At 50.6% G+C, this 12,945-nt stretch overlaps 1 protein-coding gene across 4 annotated transcripts in view; it reads left to right on the top strand.

The window, feature by feature from the left end:
• Positions 1-12,945, top strand: part of dscaml1 (Down syndrome cell adhesion molecule like 1) — a 109,325-nt gene that overhangs the window by 83,898 nt on the left and 12,482 nt on the right. For 2 of the 4 annotated variants that reach the window (XM_029255839.1, XM_029255838.1), the window contains exons 18-21: positions 2,819-2,965; positions 3,094-3,249; positions 10,239-10,378; positions 12,294-12,371. In XM_029255839.1, coding sequence (XP_029111672.1) covers positions 2,819-2,965; positions 3,094-3,249; positions 10,239-10,378; positions 12,294-12,371 — 521 coding nt within the window. The remainder of the gene's footprint in view (positions 1-2,818; positions 2,966-3,093; positions 3,250-10,238; positions 10,379-12,293; positions 12,372-12,945) is intronic. The other 2 variants (XM_029255841.1, XM_029255840.1) reach the window with 1 other exon arrangement.

Raw genomic sequence — 12,945 nt, 5'->3', positions numbered from 1 at the left:
GTCGTCTCCCTCATCATCCCTCACTGCTTAATTAGAGCGCTCATTAGACTGTCAGATGAGGGAAACACAAAAGGCCCCATTACGACCATAAAACAACAGCACCTGCCCACCCGCCTGGCCGTCCCCCACCTCCAACTATAGCGCCTCATGTGCTGCTGCTGTTATTTCATGCCAGCCTCGCCCATATTTTCATAGGTTCGGGTCCCGTCTTTGGTGCCACCTGGGATGCCGCTGTCCATCGTGACAAAGCCGTCGGTCCTCTCCGCACTTCAGCCTTCTGTTTCGGTCAGATTTGACCAGTCTGAAACACTTATCATACATCGTGGTTCAGGGTTTCATCCATCATGGTTTAATTCTTCTGATCTCCATTATTATTATTATTATTATTATTATTATGGTTTTGTTGTTGAGGGGGTGGAGCAGCGGGCTTGGCCGGGGCCTGCTCTCTGGCGGGTCTGGGGTTTGAGTCCTGCTGGGGGTGCCCCGCTGCTGACTGGCATCCTGTCCGGGGTGTGCCTTCTTCCCCTCCAGCCCCGTGCCTTGTGCTGCCGTTTTGTATCTGGTCAGATGTGGCCCGAGGAAATGAATAGATGAGACTTTAATAAAGAGCAAAGAGTGTCAAAAGAGGGGGGTGCGGTGGCGCAGTGGGTTGGACCGCAGTCCTCCTCTTCGGTGGGTCTGGGGTTCGAGTCCCGCTTGGGGTGCCTTGCGACGGACTGGCGTCCCGTCCTGGGTGTGTCCCCTCCCCCTCCGGCCTTACGCCCTGTGTTACCGGGTAGGCTCCGGTTCCCCGTGACCCCGTATGGGACAAGCGGTTCTGAAAATGTGTGTGTGTGTGTGTGAGTGTCAAATGCCAAATTCAGGAGAACACACACACTCACACGGGTGGTTATCATTTCAGGTTAATGAAGTCTATATATGATACATTCCCAGAAGAAGTGTAGAACTTACGATAATGGCCAGGAATGAAGTTAGTTAACAGGTGTCACACAGCATTAGGTGACAATGTACAGTGCTGCTGGAAAGTGGTGCAGGTGCAAAGTCAGTGAACGCCAACTAGGTCAGTAGAATCAGGAGTGTAAATCGTAACCACTTCTTAATTTTATTAGTTTATTGTGACCATCTCTACAGGGTTCACGTACTTTCAAGCAGCACTGTGTATTTTATAATCGCTTTATCGACAGTTATGAGGGGCCAGCCCGGTTTGGATGTGACACCAAAAATAGAAAGCTCTCCTGAACACACCCCAAAGGTTCATACTGGTCCTGTTTCTGGGGATTTGTCCCCGTGTGCCTAGATCCACGGGTCCAGTTCTGTAAACACCATGCCACCTGCTGCCCCTGTTATTTCTCTGCAATGCTCTCCAGGGGACCCCGTCCAGGCTTCAGCCGGGAGGGCCTTTTCCGGCTCGCCGTCGTCACGCCGTCATGTCCTGCGCTTGGCGCTGGCTGCAGCCGCAAAGCCGGCGATATTGATGGCGATAATGATGATGATAACAGGCGTAGTAAAAACCATTACAATTAGCTTGTCTACGGGGTCCCCTTCTTTTATTTTGTTGCTTTCCTCGAGGTGTAATTACCCACAGCTGAATGTCTCGTCCGCCGCCTCCCGCCTTTCATCTTCCTCTTCTCCATCCTTTCTGCTTGTTGTCCTCCTTCCCCTGCTCACCGCCGCTCCAGAAAGCCACCTTTCGCTTCCCTCGCTCCCTCTCCCTGGTATCTCCCCGGTCCCTCGAACCGCCTCTTGCTTGGTGCCCTCTCTCCCTCCCTCCCTGCGTGTGCTGGAGGTGCAGAAAAGTAATGAATGAGCAGTGATTGTGGCCTGGGCTCTAATGTTGTTTCCTAAATGGCAGTTAGTATAAAGGCCATCTGTGGGTGACGGTTCGAAGTATGGGATGCTGGCCAGAGTGGAGTTGGGCCCCAAGGCCTCTTCAGTGAGTTCAGTCATTTCTCTTCCCCGACCCCCCCCCCCCTTCCTTGCTTCTCCGCTTTCTGTCTCTCTACCAGCGTCCTGCTCTCCCTCTCCACCCCAGCTGCATGTCCGCCGAGGCGAGCGGGTCGCCCGTCTCCTTTCCTTCCCGTCTCCACTCCATTCCTTCCTTCTTTCTGTTCTTTCTGCCGCAGCCTCTTTCAGACGGGTGCCCCAATTCCGGTCCGGCTCAAAGGCGCCTTTATTTTATTCAGCCAGTTCGAAAGTCGAATTGGCGAAAGCGCCGACACGTGACGCGCATCCACAGCGGAGGACGGCTCTCGTGCTAAGAAAGCACCATCCGCGATGAAAATGAGTCAGGGATCTGAAAAAACAGCCGGTACCCGTGATACACATACACGGCTGTGGGCTCTGAATAGAGAGAGCCCTGCGTAATTAACCTTTCCTTGGAGAGCCGGTGAATGAAATACCGCGGAAGCCAGACAACGTGACAGAAAAATCGAAATATCAAGTGCCCAAAAAATAAGTCGCGGTAATAGTACAGGTGAGGGGAACGGCGTGCGGCGCACCTGTCATGGCGCAGGCGTGTGGAGGCTCACGTGGCAAGGATGCTGAAAGCAGTATGAAATGATTTTCTCTCTGACCCCTCGTGCTGCCATACTGAAAATAATCCACATTTTGAGTGAATGGGCCTCTTTGTTTTTAATGGAAGTGGCCATTTATAATCGGGTTCCGTAGCTGTAATTAGAAAAAAAATGATGAGAAGCGACAGATTTTTTCATGTAGTACTTTGTATAGTTTTGTACTTTATGTAGTGCTTCACCTAAACTGCTCCAGCAGAGCATCTAAGCGCTGCTCGTAACCTTTTACCTCTCTTCCCCCACCTCAGTGCCCAGCCAGCCCCCCCAGAATGTGCGTGCCGTCACGGTCACTTCAGATGAAGCGGTCATCACGTGGTCGGAGCCTCCACGGATGACCCTGAACGGGGTGCTCAAGGGCTACCGTGTGGTCTTCTGGTCCCTGTTCCCCGATGGAGGTGGGTGCTGTGGGGGTCTGGTGCGGGAGTCCAGCTCGATGTCATTATTAATGAAAGCCACGCCAGCCTCATGACGCCAACCCCGAAACCCTTCCCCTTCCTCTTTCCTGCTCTCCCGTGCAACCCAGAATGGGGCGAGATGCAGAACATCACCACCACCAGGGAGCAGGTGGAGCTCAAGGGCCTGGAGAAGTTCACCAACTACAGCGTGCAGGTGCTGGCCTACACGCAGGCCGGCGATGGAGTGCGCAGCAACGTGCTCCGCATCAAGACCCGAGAGGACTGTGAGTTGACAGAGCTGCACTGACACGCGTGTGCACCTGTATCCAGAGCCACAGTGACACGTGTGCTCGTACAACACGTGTATGCAAGCCGACGTAATGTGTTTTCACTGTACTAGGACACGGAATGAGAGCAATCACCTCTGTGCGGATCCTCCTCCAAGGCCTCATTACCTGTCTCACACTTCTCTCTTTTCAGTATCCAGAGGTGCATGTCAGTACTGACAAACACACACCATACGCCCAGAACGCACACTATACATTTATCTACATTGATTCTTTTAGCAGGCGCTTTTCCCCAAAGCGACGTACGCCTCATAGAAAAGACAATGTGTGCATTAAATTAGCAGAAAGAGAGATATAGTTGGAGACGTGTGATTCTTAATTACACTTAGTTTATTTCTTTCCACCATATGAACCAATTTACATCACATGAGTAGCTGCGTGAAACTCAGAATATTGACGATTCTTGGTCACCTTCCTACTAATGTTTTTTTTTTTTTTTTTTTTTGAGATACACAAACATTTACATACATTACAGGAGTAGCTGCGTGAAGGTTTATCTGGGCATGATCTTAAAATTATAGTGTATGAACATTTACACCTTACATTAACTTAAGAGATCATGGGTGAAATGAGTTTGGAAAAGGTGACTTTTAAGATGCTTTTTAAATGTGGATGGAGATTCAGCGGTTCTGAGTGAGAGGGGGAGGTTGTTCCACCACAATGGAGCCAGAACCGAGAACCTCCGTGCTTCACCTTTTGTCCATGGGACCACCGAGCGGGCAGATGTGGAAGAGCTTAGCGGACTGGTTGGGGTTTGGCGGTTGATCAAGGCCTATAGATAGCTGGGAGCAGTTCTACTGATGCATTTGTAGACAATAATAAAGGTCTTAAATTTCATCCGGGCAGCTATAGGAAGCCAGTGCAGAGAAACGAGTAGAGGAGATACATGGGAATCCTTTGGCAAGTCAGACACAACTTGGGCAGCAGCGTTCTGTATCAACCGTAGAGGTTTGATGGCAGTAGCAGGAAGGTCAGACAGGAGAGAGTTGCAGTCGTCCAGATGGGATGTCACCTTGGCCTGGACAAGTTTGGAAAGTAGTCGTGCAGAGTCGCTTGCGAGGTAAGGACGGATCCTGCGGATGTTATGCGGGATGTATCTGCAGGTCCGGGTTGTGCCTTCGATGTGCTGAGAGAAAGATAGACTTGAGTCAATCGTCACTCCTAGACTCTTAGCTGAGGAGGTAGGCGAATGTATGAGTTGTCCAGTTTGATTGAGAGATTGTGCCAGGTCAGCCGGGAGGTGTAGGATCTCTGTTTTAGAGAGGTTGAGTTGGAGGTGGTGATCGGACATCCGTGCAGAGATGTCCGACAGGCGGGTAGCGATGCGTGCGGAAATGTCTGATGCTCCAGGTGGAAAGCAGATACAGTAGCTGCACACTATACACCTAGTATACACTCGGTATCCACACACTACACACCCACTGTAGATACAGTATCTACACAATATGCACCTATCATGACTCTCTACTCACGCCCGAGGCAGCATTTGAAACAGTGCTTAGAGCTGTTCCCTTACAGTCTGAATGTCTCCAGTATGAAGGACCCCCTCTTGCTGTTGTACCATAGTGTAAGAAACAGTACCGGTATGTCTTATGTACTGTGAGGTAGACTTATGACATGTGACTTAGACCGCCCGGCGTTATAACAACTGTCCTATTAACCTTATTATATCATTTTCATTATTATTTCAAGTCCAAGTCAAGGCATTTGGAGATAACTTCCAATGATGACCGCTCCATCTGCTGTACGGTAACATCGGTGCTAACTACCCTGCCGCAAGGCACCATACTTCTTGTTGTTGTGGTCTGAGACAGTTTTTTGGTGTCTGTCGGTGATTGCGTTTTGCTGGCAAAACTTTTCATTTGTGATTCCCTTCAAGTTACTTTTTAATTAGAGTGGGTAAATAGAGTTCTGACGGGGGCTGAAACTAAAAAGCAGAACACGGTAGATTTAGACATGAAAATGAAATAGTGCAGCATGAAAATATAATTATGATACTGTACCATATTTATATTATTATTTTTTATATTAGGGTTATTTTAACATCCGTGAAATTAGTGAGGAAATCCAACAAAGCCCTATTATACAATGGAGCATTCGTGCGTGGTAATTGTTTATGCGTCCTTATGGTTTGCGTAGTGCAGGATAAGGGGATTTTTGAGAAACGGTGAAGTCGACTTGTGATGGGGCTGACGGAACAAAAGCCCGTCGTATGTCGAGGAGCATCTGTACTTACCCTGAATAGATACGGTAAGAATACTCCGCTCTTTAAATGGGAATTGCTCATTGCGGAGCCTCTTCTTCCTCTTGCCCCTCAAGGACAGTGGAGCACGGAAGCAGCCTGGAGAACAGGCCGAAGTGGGTGTAGCAGGTCCCCCGGTCGAGGCTGTGTGCTGCTGAAGGCCAGACAGGGCAACGGGGTGGGGAAGGGGAGGGCTGTACACTTCTCATGCAGACACATGATTAAAGCTTATTTGTGGACTGATACACCATTACTGCTGTTAATGAGAATTAAGAAGCTTGGCCCTGTGGCTAGAGGGAGGGGTGCCGGGGGTCAGGGTGGGAAAGGGTTGCGGGGGGTGTGGATGTCGGGGGAGTGGCCTATCGGGCAAGAAGAGGGATTAATTCTTCGTAGATTAGAGAGAATTAATTTTGTGCTTACACCATTTGGGTTGGGATTACAGCTGGATCTGTGTCTGGCTTGCTCTGGGGACTCTGTGTGTGTGTGTGTGTGTGTGTGTGTGTGTGTGAGGCAGCTACAGCTGGGATTCTGCAGAAAGAGAGGATGGCGAAAGGCGGCCGAAGAAGCTGCAGAAAAAAGAGGCAGGAAGAGAAAGGCAGGGGTCCGAACGGTGAAGCCTGAAGGTGTGCAACCGGAGTGAAAAAAGAGGAGAGACGGTGGAAACATGGTACTTAGGATGACTGAGCCGAGTGGGACAAAGAGTAGAAGGATGGATACGAAATGTAGAAAAAAAGAAAGCAATCAGTTCAAGCACTTGTATCCTAAATAGGTTCAAATGACAAGAGGAGCCCTTCTCTTGTACCCTGAAACAGGGTTTCTTACCTCAAATTACTGCAGCAACACATCCGACGGTATACGGGTGGTCCTCAACTTACAACAGAGTTGCATTCCATCAGCCCTGTCATAAGTCAACTTTGTCGTAAATTACAAACCTCCTCATACTGCCGTTTATAAACCATAAGGATACCTAAACATTAACATGCACAAATTGTATGTTGTGTAATGGGGCTTTGTCATATTTTTCATCAATTTTTACACAGTATAGATGTTGAAATAATACTAACGTCCGCTCACTTACTTTCGTTAACCGCTTGTCCTTCTCAGGGTCGTGCCAGTCAAGGGCCTGTCCCAGAATCACTGGGTGTGAGAATAGGGGGGTAATCCTTGGATGGGATCTCGACACAAAATGCTGATGTACACAGTCTGAAGCTGCTTGAACCAAGTGGGGTTGCGGTGAGCTGGAGCCTAACCTGGCAACACAAGGTGTAAGGCTGAAGAGGAGACACCCATGACAGGATGCCAGTCCATCACAAGGTACCCCAAGCAGGACTTGACCCCCAGACCCACTGGAGAGCAGGACTCACTGAAACCCACTGCACCACTGCACCCCCACAAAATACTAATATGATATAATATTGGAACGCAGCGCTGTTATTTTCAATTTACGTTTATTCAATTAGCTGATGCTTTTCTCCAAAGCAAATTACAATGTTGATCTACCTTTAATTACTGCCCAATTCATACAGCTGGAAAATCTTTACTGAACCAATTTATGGTAAGGACCTTGCTCAAGGATACTATAGCCCAAGGTGAGATTCGAACCTGCGACCTTTGGGTTCAAAGGCTCGACACCGCTACACTACCAGCTATATCTGTTGTTTTCCAACATTTTTTTTCCCAGCCCCACTGCAGCACTCATTTCTTTGCTTGCTAGGCATTCTTAGTAAAAAGTAACTTGAAGGGAACCACAAACAAAAAGATCTGTAAACAAAATGCAGACGCTGCTGGACACCCAGACACTAAGAGACATGGGTGCCTGGTGGCAGGGCGGTCAGTCAGCGTTCTTGTACAGCACATAGAGCGACCGTCTTCAGGCGTTACGGCCACACGCAATAAAGTAGTGTGTACAGTATGTCGCATGTAATGAAGTACATATGAGATATGACAAAATGTAATATACAGTATAATAATAATATGTAATAAAGTTAATGGGCCAGCTGCTGCGGGTGGTGAGGTGGCGTGGCAGGTTTGGCCGGTGCACGCTGTGTGGTGGGACTGAGGTTCAAACCCCGCTTGGGGTGCCTTGCGGCAGGCTGGCGTTCCATCCTGGGTGTGTCCCTCCCCCTTCGGCCTTGCGCCCTGTGCTCCCGGGTTAGGCTCTGGCTCGGTACAAGTGGTTGTTGACAATGGATGGGATGGCCAGTCGCATGTGTCGTAACTTGGAGGCTTTCTTCAAATGAGAAAAGAAAAAAGCATTAAGCAAAAAAAAAAAACCCAATAATTTTGAAGTTTTAGGAACGAGGAGAATGAAGGCAGAGCACAAGTACACAAAACGAAAAAACACACTGGGGGCGGGGGAATGGGTGTGAAAATGTGAGCGCGAGGGTCTGGGACGAGCGAACGAGAGGGGAGAAGCGCGTCGCGGAAGCGTTCGGGGTCTGGCCGTGACTCGTTTCTGCTCCGCGTCAGGCCGGCTCAGCGTCACTCGGGCCGTGATGCGAGTTGTCAGCGTGTCCAGAGGCACCGAGCGCTCGCTCTGCTCCCAGCCCGCCCAGATCGCATCTCCGCGCCCCTCCCGCGCTCTCTCCCCCGGGCCGCTCCGCAGCATATGGAAGGGTGATTGGAGCTGAACGGTTCGGAAAGCTCTCCGTCTCGCTCCCTCTTACTCGTCCCGCTCCGGGCTCCATGTGCACGATGCGTGCAAGCCTCTGTGTGTTTGCTGTACGTTTCCCTCATGCGCTGCCAGGTTGACGAAGTGCGGCAGAAACAGGGGACTTCTGCGAACTGCAGTGCTCTCTGTCCACATGGATCCGTTAATTTCATGCGTTCCGCATCTGCACTTCCCGCCTTTAGCGCGTGCATCTCCGGTGAATATAATATTTCCGAATGGATACGACGTCTAAAAATCCCTGGGCGGGTCCAGGACTTATCCTTGCGCCGAGCGTGTCGGGGGTGACACTCGATCTGTGCAGCAAGGGCGGTGAAATTCAGAAAGTGGTTTACACTGAGCGCAGTGTGTCTGTATGGGGAATGGACACTTTACACGTTACCATGGTGAGAACGATACTAAAGGACAGGCCCACACGGCGGACGATGTGGGCGTTCTCGGAAATACTTTTTTTTTTTTTTGCTGTATTATATCTTAATGGGTTCGGTGCAAAACAAAGTAACACGGCGCAACACTTTGGAGTGCGGTACCGACGAGGAGATGATCTCTCCCATCAGGTGTTACCGCATGGTTCGCCACCACTCTGGACTGTTTGTCCTGGCAAATATAGGAGAGCTCCATGTTCCCTCCGTTTGGAGACAGGTGCTGACCCTGTGGCGGGGGGGGGGGGGGGGGGGGGGGGGGGATTACCCCGTGCCGAGATTAAAGAATAATCATGATGATGACGGTGTTTCTCCATAAATCCACCCCCTGCCCTCGGGCATCTCTGACCGTCGCTCCAGGCTTCTGCCTCTCGCCGAGCTGGCATTATCCCGTAATGATGTTAATGATGCCGGGGAGCAGCGAGAGGGTCTCGGGGTGCAGGATTAAAAGTGGGCGGGGCCAGCCTGTTTAACCTTGGATGAAGCGGGGGGGCGCGGTGGCGCAGTGGGTTGGGCCGGGTCCTGCTCTTCAGTGGGTCTGCGGTTCGAGTCCCGCTTGGGGTGCCTTGCGACGGACTGGCGTCCCGTCCTGGGTGTGTCCCTTCCCCCTCCGGCCTTACGCCCTGTGTTACCAGGTAGGCTCCGGTTCCCCGTGACCCCAAATGGGACGAGCGGTTCTGAAAATGTGTGTGTGTGTGTGTGTGTGTGTGTGTGTGAAGCAGAGGGGACCCCACCCCTCCCCCCCGGGGGGACACACCCCCTTCGGCAGAGCTAACGGACCATGACAAATAACTGTCTCCCTCTCAAGGCAGGGAGGTGCGAGTTTATGCCGAGCTGATTCGGCGAACAGTCCGTTTTCTCTGCGCTGCGCCACATCCGACCAGCGGCAACCTTCGGTATTAGCAAAAGCGTTCAAGGGGCTCATCGGCGGAGTGATGAGACAAGCGTTAGTCGGGGGTGTTTGTAGAAAGCCCCCCGCAAGTAAGAAGTGCTGAACATCATGTGTATCTGAACATATGTTTCCCCCCTCACCCCCCGTTTCAGCCCCCCGACCGCTTTCCTGGACACTTACCCTCCAGAGCTTCTTAAATTAAAGGCTAAAGCTGGAAAAGCTGCAAAGAGCCTGCTCACTTTAACACTCTAACACTCCTCTCAGACCCTGATACACACACACACTTAATAGGTCTTACACACACATACACAGTGAAAAGCGTTCGGATGTGTACCTGTTCAGAGTCTGAACACACACACACACACACACACACACACACACACACACGTGTCCGAACGTGCCTGTCCTTGCAAGCCCACAAACACGCCATCAGTAGTACACGGACGAGCTCGGTGTTCCGCACACACACACACTTTGTCCTCACACTATCAGGTTGTTCAGCTGCACACAGATTCATGGCCCATCTGCACGAAACACAGGCACATATGAACATGCATGCACGCACACCGAGGCCAAAGCCACCGACAGTGTAATAATGGAGTGCGTAGCCACCAGGGACAGTGTGCTGTACAACCTGGCGGTGATACTAATGTGGAGCTTAGGTCAAGTCGTCATCTGTGTGTTTGTGTGTTGTATCCTCAGACCCAGGTCCTCCCGCGGGCATCAAGGCGGTCCCGTCTTCTGCCACCAGCGTCGTGGTGTCCTGGCTGCCCCCCACCAAGCCAAATGGCATCATCCGCAAATACACCATCTACTGCTCGAGCCCTGGCTCCGGACAGCCTGTAAGTGACACACGTGGGGCAGACAAGCAGTATTGGTTGTGGAAGTGTGTGTGTGTGTGTGTGTGTGTGTGTGTGTGTGGGAGATGAGTGCTTCTGTAACAGTTTTCTATCTGCTGTGGATATTAGGGATGTTAATGCGTTTGCACGTGTGTTTGTGTGCATGCATGCCTGCCTGTGTGTCTTTTAGTGAGTTAGAGATGATGTGTCTTTTTTGTTATTTGTATCTTATCCTGGTGCATGCATGTGTGGGCGCTGATGTGTGTGTGTGTGTGTGTGTGTGTGTGTGTGTGTGTGAGTAAGTGCGAATGTGCCAACTGGAGTGTATCTGCATGTGCTGTCAGCTTGTTTCCTGCCCTCCCTGATGAACAGATGAGGTTGTCCTGGCAACGTGATGAGACGCAGATATGCAAATGCAGCCGAAAGAGCTAGCTCGCACGTTCACACTGCAGCACCAGGAGCTCATTTTTACACACGTTCACACACGGACGCACGCGCACGCACACACTCCAGGAACCGAGCTCCGTCAGAAACACACAAACGCATGCATATACAGTGAATGTACTTGTATAATAATGTTTATTGACATCCCCATCCACATAACGTGCAAAACAGCAATAAAAACACGTTATACTGAATCTGGCGGCCTCACTAACACACACACACACACACACACACATTGGCTGAAGCCGCTACACCTCAGTAAAAATACAGCTGCTGGTGGACATGCCTGACCCAATAGCGAGTTGAAATACACGGATCGCACAACACACACGGTAACGTCCAGTTAATAAGCGGTGTGTGTTCGCTCGGCCCCTACATGCACTCGAGATCTCCCTCCTCCTCTCCTTCCCTCATTCACAAATCACTTGCTCTCTCATTCTCTCCTGTTCTCTGGCTAGTGCAGCCTGCAAGCAGGAGGATGATTATCATGCAAATGAGGGAGGGAAGAGGAGGGCATGAGCCAGTGTGTGTGTGGGTGTTTGTGTGTGTGTGTGTGTGTGTTAGAGAGAGAGAGAGTGGGGGGGGGGGTCAGACATGCGGAGAGGGGGAGCGCTTTTGTTCCTCTTTTCATTATCTCCCTCTATCGCTCCCTGGATCACTGCTATCTCTGTGCTGGAGGAATATTTTAATATCCGTTACACTGCCACCCACTCCGCAGTACCCCCACCCACCTCCACCCACCCCCAGTCTTCCCAACCCCAGCCTAGCAAGCAAGGCAGAGCAGGAGATGGGGTTAGGATGTAGGTATCTGGAAGTGGTGCTTGGGTGGCAGTAAGGGTGGAAAAGGGGAGTTGGAATGGGGGTAAACCAGGCTCAGAAAAGGAGGGATGGAGATGGAGGTAATAACTCGAGGGGTGAATGAGAGAAGAAAAGGCAAGTTCATTAGCTGGTTGATGGGGTGAAATGGTGCTGAGAGGATGGGAAGAAAAATGGGTTGCGGAGTGAGGGTAAAATACAGAGGGACCCTTCTCAGAGAGAAAGAGTATCTGTGCGTGCTGGGTGCTCGATGCAGTACCACTAAACACCCCCGTTTGGCTATGAGATGGACACACCGATTACCCACCGACTCCAGAAATGTGTCTGTCCGTCTCTTGGTATGAGGGCGGCAGGTGGTGTATTGGTTGGAGCTATTTCCTGAAATATGCAGATTCAAACCCGTGCTCCTGCTGCGGTCCCCTTGCCAAGGCGCTTGCACTGAGTTGATAGAGAAAAAATGATCCATGTATGACTAAATATTTTGAAGTATTTTAGTATACAAATTCACCACTAAGTTAACTGTGTCACATAAATGTGTAAAGGTCTGCGCTCGAATGTATCCGTTGAAATGTGTGTGCATGTATCTGTCTCCTCGGACGACTGTGCGCCGGGGCCCTCCACGCATCGCCTTCTGATCCCACGTCCCCGAATCACACAGATGCACGGAGCTGTGATGCGGCCAGTGGCCAGGGGCGGCCCGGAGTTTCACCGAGGGGAGGGCCAAAACAGGGAGACGGTGTGTTTGTGTGTGTTTTTGGCTCGCACAACACTACAGAGGCCATTTGCTGTCAACTGACCAGAGTAGCGGCTACAGGAGGACCTGGGGCGGCAGAAGGGGTCTCACAGTGACGAGATCACCTCTAAGGGGTTAAAGACACCAAAATTACAGCCCCTCGAGTCTCGACCCACTACTGCCTTCCCTCTGAGCTCTGATCTCCTCACCCCCGTGTTAGCCATTTCTCCTTAAGATCCCTTTAATTGTCAATACCATTCCTAGGCAGACGGGTCCTTCCGAGAGTCCCGTCTCTGCTCCTCACATCTCCGTGTCCGTATCTCGTCTTCGCCTCTCACCCTCCAGCTCCTTTGTGCGCTTCTCAGATGTTGTAAAATCAGATAATCCTAATCTCACTCATAATGAGCTAAACGATTAAAGGGACGCGCTCTCTGTGGGCTGCTACGGGCAACATTTATCTCAATACCGTGTTTTTATTATTTGATTGCTTAGTGAACGCTCTTATCGAATGTGACATACTTTTATTTTAATGTGGGTGTTTTCATTTCGATTTTTTTTATTTTTATAGTGCTGTTTA

This window comes from Scleropages formosus, chromosome 10, assembly GCF_900964775.1.
Source record: "Scleropages formosus chromosome 10, fSclFor1.1, whole genome shotgun sequence".
Taxonomy (NCBI): Eukaryota; Metazoa; Chordata; class Actinopteri; order Osteoglossiformes; family Osteoglossidae; genus Scleropages; species Scleropages formosus.
The sequence above is the reverse complement of the archived record's forward strand: the minus strand, read 5'-3'. Positions and strand labels throughout refer to the sequence as shown.